The sequence below is a fragment of the Phoxinus phoxinus genome (assembly GCF_949152265.1).
Source record: "Phoxinus phoxinus genome assembly, chromosome: 11".
Taxonomy (NCBI): domain Eukaryota; kingdom Metazoa; phylum Chordata; class Actinopteri; order Cypriniformes; family Leuciscidae; genus Phoxinus; species Phoxinus phoxinus.
The window spans coordinates 17768527-17788624 of record NC_136886.1 but is presented as its reverse complement, the minus strand read 5'-3'; the positions used below and the strand labels follow the sequence as shown (position 1 = coordinate 17788624).

The 20098-nt window shown below is 37.2% G+C and overlaps 1 protein-coding gene across 1 annotated transcript in view; it reads left to right on the top strand.

Annotated features, from left to right (window-relative positions):
* Positions 1-20098, top strand: part of kif1aa (kinesin family member 1Aa) — a 79095-nt gene that overhangs the window by 41197 nt on the left and 17800 nt on the right. Inside the window, exons 17-36 of the mRNA XM_079627896.1 lie at positions 3255-3388; positions 4489-4568; positions 4684-4759; positions 6049-6128; positions 6246-6352; positions 6443-6523; positions 7550-7730; positions 7825-7897; positions 8023-8113; positions 8232-8380; positions 8480-8658; positions 9704-9841; positions 11344-11658; positions 15990-16108; positions 16836-16921; positions 17200-17335; positions 17914-18076; positions 18174-18264; positions 18351-18469; positions 18572-18627. Of these exons, the coding sequence (XP_079484022.1) occupies positions 3255-3388; positions 4489-4568; positions 4684-4759; positions 6049-6128; positions 6246-6352; positions 6443-6523; positions 7550-7730; positions 7825-7897; positions 8023-8113; positions 8232-8380; positions 8480-8658; positions 9704-9841; positions 11344-11658; positions 15990-16108; positions 16836-16921; positions 17200-17335; positions 17914-18076; positions 18174-18264; positions 18351-18469; positions 18572-18627 (2454 nt within the window). The remainder of the gene's footprint in view (positions 1-3254; positions 3389-4488; positions 4569-4683; positions 4760-6048; positions 6129-6245; positions 6353-6442; positions 6524-7549; positions 7731-7824; positions 7898-8022; positions 8114-8231; positions 8381-8479; positions 8659-9703; positions 9842-11343; positions 11659-15989; positions 16109-16835; positions 16922-17199; positions 17336-17913; positions 18077-18173; positions 18265-18350; positions 18470-18571; positions 18628-20098) is intronic.

Below are 20098 nucleotides of genomic sequence, written 5' to 3'. Positions count from 1 at the left end.
AAATATAGTCTTCTAATAATTTAAATGATTATTACCAAAATGCCATTTTTAGAATATATAATGTGATTATTTGGCAGTTGCTTATTTCCTAACCCTGGTTGCTGGTGTGGTTTTTGAGCTGAAAGCTGCTTTATCTTGTCTGGTGCTGCAGGGCTGTGTGCTCTCCCTCCCTCTCTCTCTTTCTCACTCCCTCTTTTTCATTATCGTTCTCTTTTGGCTTGCAGTGCAGAGCGGGATAAATGTGATGTCACACTTATGAGCTAATTGATCTCACTCATCCACTCATCTGTCATACTAGTGAATGTTCTTTAGCTGCCCTCTATTTACATATGCTTTTCATTGAATAAGAATTTAAAGATTTATTAATGTGTAAGAATTGTGTCTTAATGCTGAAATCAGTGGACACACTTGTGTCTGCACACTTTAGCCACTTTAACACACAATATACTGTAAAAAAAGTTGTTTCAACTTAGTGTTCGTTCTACCTTAACATTTTTAGTCAGTCACCTCAAATATCTAAGTTGTCACTTAGTACAACTTCACATTTCAAGTTGGCTAAACTTAAAATTTTAAGGCAGCTATACCACTTACTTTTTTAAGTTGAAATAAAAAAAATTACATTGTAAATATATTTTGTAATCTAGTGCAAGAAAATTAATTAATTTGTATGTGACTTGCATCTGAATAAGACACAGTTTGCAAAAATCACACCATAATTGTATAATCAGAGATGCACAAAAAGTGTACGGTTAATTTAACATGCACTAACATTCTTCAAGACATAGGAGTAAGGCTTGATATCTGACTGTATTTTGCAGTGGAAGGGACTTAGTGCAGATGTGTGTTTGAGTGACAGGTTTATACAATGTCTGCCTGTTGCTGGCTGCTGCTTTATTAATGGCTGAACATCAAACCCAATGCTTCTTAATGTCAGATGTAACACAACTCACCTTTAAAGTAATGAATGTAGGCTAGGATCATTTATGGCCTTGATCTTATCGATTTTTGAGAAGATATAGACCATGTCGCTGAAAAACCTGCAATTGTTACATTAAGAATCTATTTCTGCCTAATCTAATCTCTTATAGTGTGCCAATAGTGATATAGATTCTATTCAGACGAAGAGTAAACAGAAATAATATTGTGTACTATGGATAAATTGTCCATAAGTAATAAGTGGCTATTTGTGCTTTCAGACCTGGGACTGGCCAGTCATGAACAAATATTTTTAGTTCATAATTGATCGCATTTGCTCTGTGTGTGATGCAGCCATTATTCAAACCCGAGATGGATGTAGAGCGGGAGTAAAGCCTTTGTTAATCTCAAGCCATGACAGGAGGTTGCACGTATTGGCACACAGCACTGCTTTGAGAGTGCCTTTCTTCAATATGCATTATGCAATCCTCTTGTATGAGCTGCTATATGCTTAGAAGAGCACATATCCATCTTAGTTTGGTGTTTAGTCATCCGTCACCAGGGGCCATGTCTTCTCACGTTTTACCCAAGATACTTGCCTCGTAGCTCTCTTAGGAGTGTAGTAGCACCGAGTTAGCACTCTGTTGCCATAGCAGCACTGTCAGAGCTGAGATATGTTATTGTGCCGAAGGTTACAGAGACATTACAAAGACAAACTATATACTCTATAGAGTATATGTTTATTTAGCCACTTATATCCAGTGTTGCATTTCAAATGATATTAGAATAAGTGTTCAGCTAGAGATATATGATATTTAGTGGTTGGATAGGTGGTTATCACATGAAATGCTGACACTGTCTCTAAGTAAGAGCAGCGTGGGAGGATATTTCCTGTGTGCAGCTAACAAGATTTGTGAATGCTGTTTTGTAGCAGATGTAGGATGTAAATTTTACTGTCAAATGGATTTTACGAGAGTATAATTGAACTGGTAATGGAGGTTTTACTGTGGTCAGCGATGACGATCATTCTAGTTAGTTGATGACAGTAATGACAGTCACTGGCTTTTAGCAGAAATATGAGCTCATTGCTAATGTCCAGATGTACTACAGTCAATATTTGCTTACATAAAGTGTATGTTAATTAGTATGAGAGATAGGCCATTGGAGTCATCAACCATGATTTACTTTCTAGATGTTTGCGGGGGCGGGGCAATTCTTCTAGACACCATTTATTGGACAAAAATCAGTGTAGTGCAACAGTCATCAAGATTTTAAGTATGTTACATTTTTCTTCCAAGTTTGATTTTTAGTGTCTTCATTAGTATTCAGAAAACCTAAAATCTATGCATATAAAAGTGACAATGACAATTCTGTTATCATTTAGTCACCCTCATGCCGTCCCAAACTCATATGGCTTGCTTGCTTCTGTGCAACACAAAATAATACATTTTGAAAAAGGTTTTAGCTGTTTTTGTCTGTATACTGAGTATCAGTTGGGTTTCAAGGTCTAGAATGAGCATACAGCTTGATTTGACTGATATGAAGTTTTCTGAAGTGGCATAATCACTTGCATGATTAAACTGAGTCTTTATAGAATAATTAAAAAACATAATGACATTTGTCTCATGACATGCGAGAGCCAATACGTTTTGAAATAACTTGACGTTTGAGGTTCATGTCGTCATTTGATGTAGTTTAAATCCAAGACTTGATGTAGAAAGATAATTTGAGTAAATTATGACAGAATTTTCATCTTTAAGACCAAGAACGAATTGCCATTTAGTTGCTTGAATGGACTAACACCATTATTTTGCTCAATGTACACTAACGAATATAAGAAACTGGTGTCAAATAACAGCCCAGATCAATGCATGTATGCCTGTTAAATATTTCAGACTTGGCTCTCAGGTTGCTGTCATTGGATGGTCGACGTGTAATGCTGTAGCTGAAGCCCGCAGTGTTACATTGCGCTTGAGATGGCTGTCTCTGTGCCTGCGCTAGAGCTCCTATTTTATTTCCGCTTGTCTCCTTTACTGGGCTGTGACTGTCTGTTCTTTCGTGAGCGTTTCTCCTCACATGTGAAATTTCTTGCTCTCCGAATTCAAATTGATTTCAAGCTACAAGTCTTTCTCTGTCTTCTTTTCTCTACCTTTCCTTCCTTCTGCTCATCCTTTTCTGTCCGCTTCTCTCTGAACTCTGTGTCTGTCACCCCTGAATACCCCCCCATCCCCCCCACAACCCCCCGCACCTCTCTCCCCCTTCCCCGACAGACATATCCGATTACAAGAACAATAACAATAGTGGCCAAGCTGTCAATCAAAGAGGTGATCTCTCCACAGTGACCAATGCTATGACTGGGATGAGCCCCTCTCCATCTCTCTCCGCCCTGTCCAGCCGGGCTGGTTCCATCAGCAGCTTGCACGATCGCATCATGTTCAGCCCAGGGAGCGAGGAAGCCATTGAGAGACTCAAGGTGACCGCCATAAAGTATAAAAGCCTGACAACACCGAATGAAATCCTCCAAATATAAATCTGACAAATATCTGCCTCCAGATATTAAGGGATCAACTCCAGATTAAAGGGATCATTTCATAATTGTTTTTACCTACAAACTATGTTGTTATTATTCACTGAAACTACAACTATTAAAAATAGTTTTTGTAAATTGAAATGAATCTTAAATTAAAGAAAATATAAATATTATGTTTAAATTTAATAACTTACTCTACTAAAATACTATACTGACTGTAAAATACAACTAACACTGTAATAAAAATGACATAAAAAGCAAAAAATAAAATAAAATGACAAATTCACTTCAATTATTAAAACAAACTAAAATCAAAATGATTTTTTTAGTTTTTTTAGTTTTTTTACATTTTTAACTTTCTTTAGTGTGTAATGTTACTATTTGAGCATGAAAAAAGTCCACTATATATCAGTAACTGAACTTGCAGTCTTGAGTTTTCTTCTGGGAAGTATACACGTCACAATATTCCTCATGTAAATAACTCCTGCCAAAAGCATACAAAAAACAATTGCCACTGTTTTTTCCACCCAGATCTAGTAAGGATATGGTAAAGAGCATGAGATTTCCCAAACACATTCGAAACGGTTGACCCATCATAACACACCGGTCCAGCTGTCCAATCAGAGCACATTGCGCTTTTCAGAAGGAGGGGTTTCATAGAAACAAGAACTAAACAGGGCATTACTGACAGGGGAAGAAAATGTAAAATGCGTGAAAAATTATGTGTTTTTTTTAACATTGAAGCATGAAAACTAAAAACAAAAACAATTTCGGAATGAGCTGTTTTTCGAGGCTTTGATTGCATTATTAAAACTAAGGTAGTCTTTTTGTACTAGGGAGGGAGTATTGAGGTCTTAAAGGTACCGGTATACGGTACTGTATTAGTAAATATTCCTGATATGATTCCTTTAATACAATTTTTTTTACACCTCATTAATTAAAGCCAAAAGCTTTGCTGTGTAAAGATGTACGTCTCACATTAATAAATCTATAAAACTACTATGAACTTATTTTAACTCTAATTTGTTTGCAATGCCAACTAGGAAACGGAGAAAATCATTGCTGAGCTCAATGAAACGTGGGAAGAGAAGCTTCGCCGTACAGAAGCCATCAGAATGGACAGGTTTGTTATATGAAGCCTTATGTGATGATAAACAATTTTACGTTAGTGTATAAGTAATGTTACTGTCATAAACCTAAACAATACGTTTTAAAAACATCTAAATTGGTTTTCACAGAGAAGCACTGCTGGCCGAGATGGGTGTGGCCATGCGTGAGGATGGAGGAACTGTTGGAGTCTTTTCACCAAAGAAGGTAAAGTCATAATTAAGGCTGTTGGGAGAAACTGTGTGGAGGTGGACCACATGATACGGCTAATATGTTGTGTTCAAATAACTAAACAAGCCTGTGAATGTCTTTACGTTCCCTTTCTGGAAGCCCTCGCAGAGAAAACCTCAGCCCGTGTTTATAGACACTGTTGGGCTGTTCTCTCCCAATGAGGTTGGTTGCCATGGATACTGTGTGGTTGCATCTCGATTCTCTCAGAATGTACCTCTGTGTGTTCTTTCCCCATCAGAGCTCTTCTAAACGCATCTCTGATCTTTATTTAGGGATCTGTTGCTGATATGAATGCCGATGTGCTGCAATTCCTTCAAGTGTTTATAGTAAACTTTAAAGCAAACTGCTGGGTGAATGTACAGATCTCAAGCATCATGCCCTATGATGCTTTTAAAGGCTTTCCTGTCTGGAGTCTTACACTTTTGTGATATCTAAATCGAATCGCATGCATTTTGATGGATATCAAAATTGAAATCTTATTTTCCTCTTTCCAAGGTCGTATAAATACATTTTGAAAGTGCTCGCAAGGCAGTGCTACTTTGTACAGCACTTTGGCTGGCGTTTAAACCATTGATTCCAATTATTAAATTCAGAACTGGTTAATGTGTAGACTCCATTTGAACTTTATTTTGTAGATAATTTGAGCCTTTTGTACCTCTTTTTGCCCCTGTGATTCATAATTTAAGTTTTTTTTAAATGTTTGAAAATCTCCCACTGACGTCAGCCATATTCAGCATTTGAAAATGTAACCATCAACAATGAGACTATTTAAATATATGTCTGCTGAATTGTGACTGGTCTTCTTTCTTATGCTTGGATACAAATTGTGATTTGACTTTTTTCATATATTTAAAGTAACCATGAAATCAAAATGGAGTAATGGATGTATCTGTGCACATCATTATTTGTAGGCGGGACAATATTGACTCCCCTCCAGCAACCTGCCACTCACATGAGATTGCAACAATTAGCAAATGATCCAACAATCTAATCAGTTCCAATCAGATCCAATCAAATATCGCCCTACATTTTGTCTCATTCGAGAAGCCACATTTACACTGTACAGTAATGATTTTAATTCTTGTACACATCTGATAGAAAACAAGACTTTAATGTGCCATTTAGCATTAACCTAGAACCTAAACTTGCCTAAAACTTTAAGACTAGTCATTTGCTGCCTTGCAAGCACTGGTATTTCTTCCCGGAAATGCAAAAATAATTGAGTCTGTAAAGTTGATTAAGTATGTTTGGGCCCCTCATTACAGACACCCCACCTGGTGAACCTGAATGAAGACCCTTTGATGTCTGAGTGTCTCCTATATTACATCAAAGATGGAATTACTAGGTTAGTTACAATCCAAGCTTCTCCTTTTCTCCATCGTGCATATAAATCACACATACTGTGTATGCTTCCATTCAGTAGAATTGGCACTATGGTATCTTGATGTGTTGCTTTGCTCAGGGTGGGGAGAGAAGATGCCAACAGCAGACAGGACATAGTTTTGAGTGGTCACTTCATCAAAGAGGAACACTGCACTTTCACCAGCACCACTGGGCCAATGGGAGAAGGTTTGTTAATGATGCAGCTACTGTAAAAAGACACATACTTGTACATGTATATGCCAAAGCCCTTATGGTTGGTCTTCATGTTGTTTACAGCTGTCATTCTCGAGCCGTGTGAGGGAGCAGAAACGTATGTAAATGGGAAGAGAGTAACAGAACCCACTGTTCTTAAATCAGGTTTGTTTTTACTTTTCCCTCTCACCTGCTAAAATACTGTTCTAAGCAATATGGTTTGGTTTCTATTATTTATTTGTTTGTGCTGGTGTGTGTTTGTGTGCATATTTATGAGGGGTGGGACAAAATATCGATAGGGCAATATATCGTTGTCCTTCTCCGTGCGATACGAGAATCGTTACTCTGGCGCCAAATATTGATATTTTAATGAATAAAATAAGGCGCTCTAAATAGATTTCCCTGCTCCCAGCGTCGCTACTTCATGGCTACTAGAGGTGGCACTAAACACGTGAATGAGGGAAACGTGAACATAAGTTGACAAGCCTAAGAAAAAGAGCTTTTTAACGGGATGGTGGACAGCAGTGTGAGTAAAATAATAGATGCCCCAGCCATGTTTAAGTCTGGGCCAACTTTGTCTTTTATATCATTGATGGGACAAACAAAATCGACAAAGAGTACGCAATAGACAAGAACTGCCTGGTAAAAGTAAAGTGCATGGGTAATACCACGAACATGCAAAGCCACTTAAGTTGGAACGCCATCACCCTGATCTCATTGAAAATGTTTAATTTACTTAAAATATTCCATTTAATTTACACCCTGAAAAACTTTTTGTGCTTTTTTTTTTTTTAACAGTTTGGACTTGAATAAAGAGAGAAAACCGGCACTTAACTTTTTCACTAGTATTTTGTTTTCATAGTTATCATAGTTCACAGATATAGTGATGTATCATTATAGGATTGTCTTGCAATATATTGATTATCGCAGAATTGCTGTATCGTAATATAATCGGTATTGTGAGCCGTGTATCGTATCGTATCGTATCGTGAGGTACCCTGTGATTTCCATCCGTAGTATGTATGCACTATGCATGCATGCTTGTAGATTTATTCATTGATTTATTTTTAATTGATTTATGATTTTATTATATTATTTCTAAAATAATTATTTTATGCACATCTGTGCAGAATTAACCAGTCTGTATTAATGCAATTTTTTTATTTCTTTGCATTTACTGACTCTTTGTAGGGAACCGAATCATTTTGGGCAAGAGCCATGTGTTCCGCTTCAACCATCCAGAGCAGGCTCGTCAGGAACGTGAGCGCACCCCCTGCTCTGAGACCCCAATGGAGCCTGTAGACTGGGCCTTTGCTCAGAGAGAACTCCTGGACAAACAGGGCATTGATATGAAACAGGAAATGGATCAGAGGTAAAAGTAACGTGGAGGAAATTCAAGAACAAGTGTGAACAAATGTGACATTTGTGTTTTTAGGGACTCATCCTTTTTCATATCGTTTGTATAGACTGCAGGAACTTGAGGATCAGTATCGCAAGGAGAGAGAAGAGGCCAACAATCTATTGGAGCAACAGAGATTAGTAAGTGGCAAAGGCATAAAGAGCTTTTATAACTTGTTTCCTTTACTCCAAACTTACAGTAGTATATAATATGAGCCTTTTTAGTGTTGATATTGACCCCACTTTCACAAACATGTCTTTTACAGGACTATGAGAGCAGGCTAGAAGCACTGCAGAAGCAGGTAAATCGTTGTTACCCAGATGTAGCAGAGGAAGATGAAGAACCTGAGGAGGAAGGTGACTAGATTGTGATGGAAAAAAGTGTTTATTTTGTTTTTTTGAACAGCTTGAACTAATCTAAATGACCCAAATTTAAACCCCTGAGCATCTTGTATTCAATCTCTTTTACCCATAGTGCAATGGACTGAGAGGGAGACAGAACTGGCGTTGTGGGCTTTCCGTAAATGGAGATGTTATCAGTTCACATCTCTTAGAGACATGCTTTGGGGCAATGCCATCTTCCTCAAGGAGGCCAATGCCATTAGCGTCGAGCTAAAGAAGAAGGTGAAAGCTTTGGAAATATAGTACCAGAAAGAACTGCATTCACTCTGCTAAACCTCTAAGATATGACAACATCATGATTGAGCCTTATGTCGCTTACAGGTTCAGTTTCAGTTCGTTTTATTGACGGACACACTTTACTCTCCACTTCCGCCTGACTTGTTACCACCTGAGGCAGCTAAAGACAGGGAGAAGAGCCCGTTCCCTCGCACCATTGTGGCCGTAGAAGTCCAAGATCAGAAAAATGGAGCCACACATTACTGGACCCTGGAGAAGCTTAGGTAATTTTTGCATATTGCTTTTACATATCGTTTCTTCAACAACAGACTCCATGTGGAGTTTGAGAATAAACTCCTTCATATATATATATACACACACTATATGGACAAAAGTATTGGGACTTAATTATTCAGTTCAGGTGTTTCAACCAGACACATTGCAACAGGAGTCTGCATTTACAAACATTTGAAAGAAAAATAAATGTCGTTCTGAAGAGCTCATCAAATTCAAGCGTGGCACTGTGATAGGAGGCCACCTTTACAATAGGTCAGTTTGTAAAATTTCATCCCTGCTAGATATTCCATGGTCAACTGTAAGTGGTATTATTGGAAAGCGGAAACATTTAGGAACAGCAACAACTCAGCCACAAAGAGGAAGACCATGTAAAGTCACAAAACGGTGTCATCGAGTGCTGATAAAAGTCGCCAACAATCTGATTCCAAAGCTGAAGAGTTCCAAACTTCTACTGGTATTAATATCTGCAGAAAAACTGTGTGATAGGAGCTTCATGGAATGGGTTTCTTCACAAATGTCTCATATCAGTGTGCTCTTTACTGACACTTTTGACTCCTTGGTAACCACTACATTTAAATACAATTGTATTAGGGATAAAATGATTTGTCATGGTGGATATGATGCAACAAATGAGGGACAGTCATTATCTGTTTCGTTATACTTTTATATATATATACATTTACACAATAAATACTGAAATGGGTTATTTCATGTTTTGTTTACATTTTAATAGTTTTACAAGTATAATAATTTTGTATTTTAATCATTGAATCTTATATTTTAGGATTAAAAGTCTGGGATAAGGGTAAAACAATAAAATGTATACATAAAGAGTGTTTGAAAAGAAGCAAAGAAAATGAAGGCATGTTGTTTTTGGATGACAAAAAGAAAATCTGTTACTTGCAAAAAAAATGCAAGGTTCTGAAACATAAAAACGCCCGTAGGTGAAGAGAAACCCAGCTGAGTCACCTTGGGTTTCACAGTGTATCCAGGATTTCGATTCTAAATGATGTATAATGCCGCCCCCTGCAGGCAGAGGTTGGATCTGATGAGGGAGATGTATGATCGTGCTGCTGAGGTGCCCAGCAATGCTCTTGAAGACTGTGACAGTGTGCTGACTGGAGGCGATCCCTTCTACGACCGGTTTCCCTGGTTCCGTCTGGTTGGAAGGTGAGTTTTAAGGTTACTTCAGAGCATGGCTAGACACACCTGGCCGCTGGTGTTCAGTACAGAATGCCTTATCAGTTAAAGGCCACATTATCAACATTATTCTCATCAAACTACACTAGAGTTTGAATGGCCCATTGAAAGTTAATTCATTATGTTTTTGTTCTTGTAATAGTAGAGTAGATTGCTGGGCAAAACAACTGCTGGAAAGAGAAAATGTAATAAAAACTGTGGTTAAAAGCTGATCTCTACAGGATATATGTAATATTGCTTATTCCTCTGAGGTATTATTGCCCACACACTTTTCAAGAGTGCAAGATTTTTGATGCTGCTTATTCAGAAGAGCATGAAATCGATTTCCCATGCACTTCTAAATTAGGTCACAAGCTTCCCTTTGCCCTGTCTACTTTTGAGCTGTATGACTTGCTCTTAATCTTGCCTTTGCTATATCTTAAAAGATCACACTGAAATCAAAATTACGTCATCATTTACTCACTCTCATGTTGTTCTAAACCCACCTTACCTTTTTTCTTCTGTGGAACATGAACACAAGATTTTTTAAAAATGTACTGTAGCTTTAATAAGTAACAACTGTATTGGTTGAGGTTTTTGCTACTGTACTGTATGACTTCAGAAGACTTGGAATAGTGAATGGGCTGCTTTTTGTCATTGTAGTGCTTGCCAGTCCCCATCTCGTTTCACTTTCATTATATTGAACATGATATTTTTTCAAAAATGTTGGCTGATATTTACCAAAAGGTATTTTTCAAAAGTTCAACTTTCGATGTTTCAGGTTTAGAACTACATGATGATGACTGTGTTATGACAGAATACATTTTTTTTGAGTGAACTGTCTATAAAATGTACATTACCATTCAAATGTTTGGGGTCTGTATGATTTTTTTAAAATGTTTTTGAAATAAGCCTCATGCTTACCAAGGCGATAATTAACAGTAATATTGTGAAATATTCTCACAAGATGTTTTCTATTCTAAAATGTAACTTATTCCTGTGATTTCAAAGCTGAATTTTTCAGCATCATTACACAGTCTTCAGTGTCACATGATACTTCAGAAATCATTCTAATATGCTGACTTGGTGCTCTAGAAACATTTCTAATTATTTGCAATGTTACAAACAGTTGTGCTGCTTAATATTTTTGTGGAAATATATATTTTTTTTTTCAGGATTCTTTGATGAATAGAAAATTCATAAGAAAAGTATCTGAAATAACCTTTTGTAACATTATCAATGTCTTTACTATCACTTCTGATCAATTTGCTGACCCCAAACTTTCGAAAGGTAGTGTAAGGACAGAATCCCATTACAGAGGCTGCTGTTCACATGTTTTTTAGTTTTTCTTTTAATCTTGTATATCCATTACCCTGAAACTAAGTAAAGTTGGCTTATTAAAAGTCTTTACTTACCCACTTGCGAGCAGAAACATTAAAATAGACAGATGGCCCCTCACACTAACTGGGCTCCCGTGTCTTTGGCTACACCAGAAACCCCCTTTTCTCCACATGCCTTAGTGAGCAAGCGAGCGACTCTAACTCCTCCCCCACCCCCTCTGAGCCCACATCAACCTCTGAACTCACTGAGCTGGTCCAGTCATGGCCGGACAAGAAGGTGGGGACAGATTTGGATGACTTGGACGATGATTTCTTGTTGGATGACCCATACTCGGATTTAGAGGAGGAGGAGGGGGAGGAGGATGATGATGATGATGATGATGATGATGAGGGAGAGCTCTGCAGAAGCTCCAGCAAGACTGAGGACCCGTTTTATGATCGCTCGCCATTGTTCAGTGTATTGGGAAGGTTGGTGAGGTTTCAGGAGAATGCTGGGAAAGGAAACTAGCTCTTTCACACTGAGACTGGGTTGCTTTACAACACTGACTTTTAAACATTATATGTGCACAACACACACACACACACACACACACACACACACAGTTTTTTTGCTATATTTGTGAGGACATTCCATAGGCCTAATGGTTTTTATACTGTACAAACTGTATATTCTATCCCTACTCTGCCCCTATCCCTAAACCTACCCATCACAGGAAACATTCTGCATTTTTACATTTTTTATAAAACTTTATAAAGTTTTTTATGTTTTTTAAGCTATTTGAATTATGAGGACTCATGAAATGTCCTCATAAACCACGTTTAAGTTGTAATACCAGTGTAATACACATGTCATTATACTAATTTGTGTCCTCATAAATCACATAAACATGAGCACAGACACACACACACACACACACATAAATATGAGAGATTTTTTTTACATATACTATACTACACACTTTTATAGACAAACAAATACCCGAAAAAAGGCCAGACATATGCAAATAGGATGATAGTGTACAATATAGACACAATGAGATTGTTTGAGTTTATTTTCAGTTTCTATTGGTGTCATACACTGTAGTTTACAATACATTTAATGTATAATGGCTGGGAGTCTGTGAACACTCTTCTTAGTGGGCTTTGAAGTGAGAAATATAAATGTAGACACAAATAAGATTGTTGTCGATTGTTGTTGAGTTTTATTTTCTATTGAGATCTCTGACTGTCGATTGCTGATTTTGGTGTTTGGGTCAATGACGTGATAAATGTCAGGGTGGTACAAATGTTCTAATATCCTAGTTAGGTTAAAAAAAAATCAATTTGAAAAGAAAATATAATAATAATAATATGCAAAGTTTAGTACAATATATATTATTAGTTTAGTACAATAAATATATATTTTTTAAACAGTGAATCTGTTCAACCTTTTCCAAGAAATTAAAGTCATGTGGTGCGATACAGAAATAAAACAGGAAATTATATAATAGAATGGCTCCTGCAGACCCGCATAACTGTGTGTCAAAGTCAAACAGTCTCCTAAATATAAGATAATTGGACTTATTTATGACGAGGTAAGTTAAGTTCAGGTTAAAAAATCTCACGTGATGCATCTCCCCAACAACATTTATTAATTTATAATTCATGACGTTTGTCCAAAAATATGTTTTACCTCACAAATATATTATGTAAATATATTCAAGGTGTAAGTAAATATTTTATTATATTATTACTTTTTATTTGATGATTACACCACATGACATTTTTCAAAACTGTATGAAAACAACATAATTACATTTCTAATATCTGAGAGCATGTTTTAAACCAGATTTTATTTATTTAAACAAATGTTTAAAGATTTGTCCTTTTCCCTATGTTGGCCACTCTTATTTGTCAGTAGCTATGTTTCCATCCAAAGATAATTTAACTTATGGACAAAATTATCCACCTCAGTTGAGTGCATACATTTTTTACGTGCATTTTTAGAATTTATGCGCATCTTGGCTTTTCCATCCAGCATTTGCGATATCCCAAAACTCATAAAAATAGGTGGATGGAAACATAGCTAATGACACTTGAGGAGACATGGGATTACAAGGGTCACTTGATCAAGAGAAAAAGCAGGAGACTTAAGCAAGTCTCCACGTGATATCCATCTCGCTGCTATAAGATATTAAAGAGATCTCTTCTGGTTTGTCTTCCCCAGTGGGAAGGATTCCTGGACTTTAGTCAGCATGTCTGGACTTTACCCTGTCTTCTCCCATTATCATACATTCGACTTTCATCTGATCGCTGCAGACACACACCTTGAGCTTCTGGGTTTGATTTGGACCTAATGATTGTGATAATTGAATTCAGAATTGGCTGTCTGTCAGCAGCTCCACCCAGCACAGCTTTTGGCCCTCGTGTCCCGTCAAGGTCTGTGTCCCAGCTTTACATGCACCGCATCACTTCTTCAAAGGGTCTCCGTCAGCTTTGAAGCGCTATCTCCAAACACTCATATTAGCTGTTTGTTTTGTGTACCGCAGAAACAAACAAGACCAGATTTTTGTAACATGGCATGAATGTCTGATGAATGAGAAAAAAAAAAAAGCTATTAATGTAATGACTTACTAATTGGTTCCCGTAATACAACAGTTTGGTTACGCAGAGTGTTCACATATCTCAAGATGAAAGAGCTGGTTTCTAGCACAGCTGTCTCTCTTCCGGGCATGTGAGATCATATGCCGTATTTCGACCTTTTTTGTGAGATTTTTTACATGGAAACCTTTGATGAAACGGCTCACTCCTTTAAGTTGCGCTTGTGCAATGCACTGCACATCTGTTACAGTATGGCCGCTTTTTTTGTTGGTGTCTTTATATTTATTTATTTTTTGGTATTTGCTAATGGTATTGTCTGATCACGCTCGCAGTGTCCAGTACTGTCACATTTTATGTCACCGCTTCCACCTTTTTTTGTCATAAGCATGCTTGTACCTCACCAAAAACCCTTTTTTTTGTTCAGCACTACTGTTATCTTTCAGTGTCTACCCATGGAAGATGGGCGATGTGGTCCTTGATTTATCAGATGGATGGAAAACTGTTAATTATGACAATCAACTTCTGTATATGAAATGTCAATCTCAAGGTTTTGGAACATATAAACAGTCGTATGTCGTTAGTCATATGGTATTTTAAGGGCGCATGCTTGGCCATTATGTAGCGTGTGAACAACGCGCATACACTTTGATTCTCTAATATAAACAGACGCAGCAGTTTTCATTTTTGCAAACCATACATTATTACAAGGAAAAATATTAACACACGAGGGAAATCATTAATTGTTGTGTCCATGAAGATGTGAAAAAAATCTATCTAGATTAAAAAAAAAAAAAAAAAATCTAGATTACACATTTACCCAAATTTAAGACCCACATTTACGCCTGTTTAACCGAAGCTAATTTGGGTGGGTTTCTCCCATCATCCCCAATGTCACTTCTCTGTCTTTTACGGCCCTGACGAGAACGTCGGTCTCCTCGGCTGTGAATCGCTCCGGGCGTGCGCCTGGCAAATCCGCCGTTATAATAGCAATCCGCGTTCGAACAAGCGCGCCTGCTCTTAAAGGGAATGTGAGAGGACGCTCTGATTGGTTTATTTCACGTTACGCCCAAACCACATCTATGAATAATGAAGCTACTCCAGACCAACCCCTTTTAGATTTGCGCCGGGCGCAAGAGGTATTTATCCCGCTGGGAAAATAGACCTGCCCACAAAGTTACTTGCGCTTTGCGCTTTGACACTTGCGTTTCAGATCGTTAAAATAGGGCCCATTGAGTCACTCCATGTCACATATTTACTCATGCACAGACTATATAAAAGGACAGTTTGTGTTTAAGTAAAAATGTTTGACATTTTAATTACAACTATTATAATAATGATAATAATATCAGTATAACAGCAATTAACATGACTTTTCAGAAGGTGTTGTTCCAAAACGTCTTGTGTGATTCTCATATGTACTTATTTGATTAGTGACCTACAGTAGAAATAGTGTGGAATCTTAAGTATTTATTTTTCATTTCTATTTCTATCATCACTACCATTCAAATGTTTGGGGTTGGTAAAATATTTTAATGTTTTTAAAAAATTATCTTCTGCTCACCAAGCATATATTTGATCAGATTTTTCAGCAGCAAGTCTTCACGATCCTTCGGAAATCATTCTAAAACGCTGATTTGCTGCTCAAGAAATATTCTTATTATCAGCGTTGAAACCGTTCTGCTGCTTAATGCTTTTGTTGATCATTTTATTCCCCCAGGATTCTTTGATAAATGGAAAGTTTAAAGAAACAGCCTTTATTTGAAATAGACATCTGTTGGAACATTCACTTTGAAATTGTAAAGCTTTTGTGCTGAATTAAAGTATTATTATTAATAAAAGTATTATCATTATTTAAATCTCTCTGATTCCAAACTTTTTGAACGGTAGAGTATATTACATTTTTATTTTATTTATAGTTTTAAATTAAAAAATAATCCCCAAATTTGGGATATCAGAATTCTTTTTAGGGTTTATCTTCACTTCAGTCCCATGCTTCTTAAACTCGCCTAACATTTACACACAGACATATATATATAAACAGATAAAACTACTCTACACCTTCCTGTTTTATATCATGTCTCCTGTAAGGAATAATCCTGTCCAGGGCCACAGCAGTGCCTGCTTTTGTGTATATGTTGATCAATGTTTTGTTTGTCCTGTTTGCTGTACAGTTGATACCTTGGACATTTTCTTATTTTCTTCTTCCCTCTTTCCTTTAGGGCTTTTGTGTATTTGAGTAATCTGCTCTATCCTGTGCCCCTGGTACATCGGGTTGCCATTGTCAATGAGAAGGGAGAGGTCAAAGGTTTCCTCAGGGTAGCAGTACAAGCAATATCAGGTAAGATTAGGATTGTAAGTGTATTGCCGAACCTACTGGTGAGTAGAGTGGCAAATTTTTCCATATATCATTGCTTTGTCTAGATAAAGATATTTATGGATGGTAATAATATGGATTCACCGATATTAAATTCTGTCTCATACCGAGACGATGTATTTTTAAGATGTAAGATAGCATTTAAGTATTTAAGACATATAGTATTTTAAATAAGACATATATTATATGTACTGTATATTATCGGGTTATAGTTGATGACAAATAAATAGCCGATATTAAAATTCTACACTGTTTTGTATATATATATAGGCATACAAAATGAAAATAGCTGTACTTTATGAGATTTGCTAAAGATTACATTTAAATTAATAGTGTTTCTAAATATTAACTTATAGTGAGTTAAATGATGGCAAAGTACATTAAACTTTAAAATATAGAAAATGAGCATGCACAATTTAATATACAATAAATTAAAAAGTTTTCTAATATTGGTAGATGACCGATACGTACCGATATATATATATATATATATATATATATATATATATATATATATATATATATTATATATATATATATATATTATGAATCCTTAGCTTAAGGAAACAGGAACCCCCTTAGTTTGGGGGTTAGCGGGTGTATTTAGACCTGAGGGATTGTATATATAAAGGGCAAGCTGTGTGTGACTTCTTGAGGAAGTGATGTGAAGGTGCTCTGGTTTTTCCTCCAGCTGATGAAGAGGCACCAGACTATGGCTCTGGTGTCCGACAGTCAGGCACTGCCAAGATTTCTTTTGAGGACCAACAGTTTGAGAAGGTATTGACATTAAAACATTTGTAATGGCTGGAACTACTCCTTGTGTTGTGAGTGGGAGCTTATTAATTTAATAATATTTTACAAATTTACATTTGTACAAACTTAAATTTTTACAAAAAGCTGGAAGATTTATAGTAACGTCCTGGAAAATCACATAAATGAATTGCACAAAAGCGTGAGAACCATGACATATACTTGGTGAACTGCTTTGCTGATCTGGTCAACATGGATATTCATATGGCAACTTACTTGAAGTGTTTCTCTTTCCTGTTGAGCAGTTCCAGTCAGAGTCCTGTACTTCTGGTCTTTCTTGTGCTGGCGTTTCTCAGGAAGAGCTACGAATTGTGGAGGGTGAGGGCCAGAATGCAGAGATGGGACTCTCAGCAGATGAAGTCAACAATAATACCTGTGCAGGTAAGAAATATGCAACATACAGGGCATCTTCAAAGAATATTTTTACTCAACATATACTATTAAATGTATAGAAAACATGTACTCTACGGTTCAAAAGTTTGGGATTGGTTCGAATTTTTTTTTTTTTATGTATGTATTTGAGTTTTTAATGCTCACCAAGGCTGCATTTATTTGATCACAAATACAGTTAAAACATTAATTGTAAAATAAAAAAAATATATATTTTTTAAATATATTTAATATGCTCAATAAACATTTCTTATCACAGGTGAAAACAGTTGTGCTGCTTAGTATGTGGAAACCATTATTTTGTTTGTTTGAAAGAACAGCATTTATTTTAAACGGATCTTTTGTAACATTATAAATGTCTTTACTGCCACATTTGATCATTTCAATGCATACTTGCTGAATAAAAGTATTAATTAAAAACCCTGACCCCAAATGTTTGAATGGTAATGTTTGTAAGTGGAAACATGACCTACGAGTTTGTGTGTCTGAAGTCTGAATCTATATGTCAGCTTCCCATATAGTTTTCATATTATTTTAAATGGACATATTTTCTTTCATGTGCTCTTCAGTTAACCCAGAAGAGTTGGACAGCCCTGTAAAAACAGGTTTTGATGGCATACTGGACGGCGCTCTGGATCACTTGAGGATTGGAGAAGTCTTCACATTCAGAGTTACTGTGCTGCAGGCGTCAAGCATATCCGCAGAGTACGCAGACATATTCTGCCAGTTCAAGTGAGTGCCTCTGTCCTGTTCTGAAGTCTGTATCCACTAGTGGACATTTGTCATTGTTCGAAATCGAATATACTTTCATTAAACTCCTCGTTTGTAGTTTTATTCACAGGCACGATGAAGCGTTTTCCACAGAGCCGTTGAAGAACACTGGACGTGGTCCACCACTTGGCTTCTATCATGTGCAGAATGTAAGCTTTGCACTATACCTCAGAGCACCACGTCACACTGTTTTTATTAAGCTGAGGGTATAACACTCGTTTCTTTGATTTTCCAGATTGCCGTGGAAGTGACTAAGTCCTTTATAGAGTACATAAAGACTCAGCCGATTGTGTTTGAAGTCTTTGGACATTACCAGAAGCAGCCTTTCCCTGCGCTCTGCAAGGATCTCATTAGGTAGATCCTGGCAATATTTATTATTTCCGAATCAGATTAATGCATGCTACAAATGTCCGAATTCATCCATCAAAGTTATACTGAAATGATCTCTTTTTTCAGTCCGTTGCGCCCTTGTAGACGGCAGTTCCCGAGAGTCATGCCTCTTTCCAAACCAGGTGAGAGCAATGACTATTTTTTATGACCATTAACATTGAAGCCCCCCCTTTCACCCCATAGGCCACTGCATGCTTTGTAAAAAATAAAGCAGTTGCGATTGGTTAATGTTTCCCGCCAAATCACGTGGAGGCTGAAGCTGTTTAGCACATATTCCCTGTCTTTTGTGTTGCCTGTTTTGTTGCTTTTTTTATGTTTTGGGTCTATGTGCCCATGTCACAGTCTTTATGTTGTTGGTGGTGGGTGTAGCCGCAGATAACGACACCCCTCCTGATCGAGAGAAGAACATGGACCTGATTCGCTTCCTGTTGCCAGAGGTCTTCAATGGGGCTCTGGTGGACTCGCTGTCAAGCCACGCCCTCAATGCAGCAGGCGTGGCTGTTTCCTACCTCCTTGAGGGGGAGGAGCAAGCCAGACTCCCGGCCCCGCCCTTGTCTATCTGTTCAGTAATAAAAGCGCAGAAGCCGGGTCTGTAATGGTTCTGAGTGCTTAAGGCCAAAGAATGTCCCTGAAACTGAACCTCTAGTCAGTCTAATGCGCTAATACTATAATATAATATAATGTTATGTTGTCAAAGTTGATACTGAAAATGTAAAAATATGACGCTTTAATCGCTTTTGAGCTGAATCGTAAACACTTCGGAATGGCCATTGTACCTCACGAGCTCATCAAATATGTATTGAAAATATACATCAATGACACTCTTCAGCGAGCGCTTACACAGATACACACGGGAGCATTTGAAAGCAGGCGTCTATCAGCTCTCAAACGCTCCTATGCGTTGATCATTGTAGCCAATCACAGACATATCCGATGAGTTTGTGAACACAATGGCCAATCAGAGGTGTTTATGATTCCACTCAACAGTTCTCAAAGCGTCACATTTTTTACACTTTAGTACCGACTTGGTACCGAAGTCGGTACTTAACAACACTAATATAATATAATATAATATACAGGTAGTGCTGGGCAACGATTAATCGCGATTAATTGCATCCAAAAATAGAAGTTTGTGTTTACATAATATATGTGTGTGCACTGTGTATAATAATTATTTTGTATATGTGAATACACACATTAATAGATACATATACAAAATAATTATACACAGTACACACACATATATAATGTAAACACAAACTTGTATTTTGGATGCGGCAGTGTCCACTCATTTCCCCCAATCATACGGGAGTCACACAAAATCCCTGCATTGACAGACTGAAGGACGCTTTGTTCCAGGGACTGTGTTTCGGCCTGTTAATACTGTGTGTGGGTGTATGTCTTTTTCTCTCCCTCAGCCTCTCCATACAAACCTTATCAAGCAGATGGACAATTCTGGTCTTTCTCTCTGACATCATTCACCAGAAATAAATTGATGAATAGTACCGGAATAAGACTGTGTGACTGCATGAGTAAAACTGGTGGTTCTGTCACTTGAAACTGAGCTTGATGATGCAGTGGTCTCTAAACATT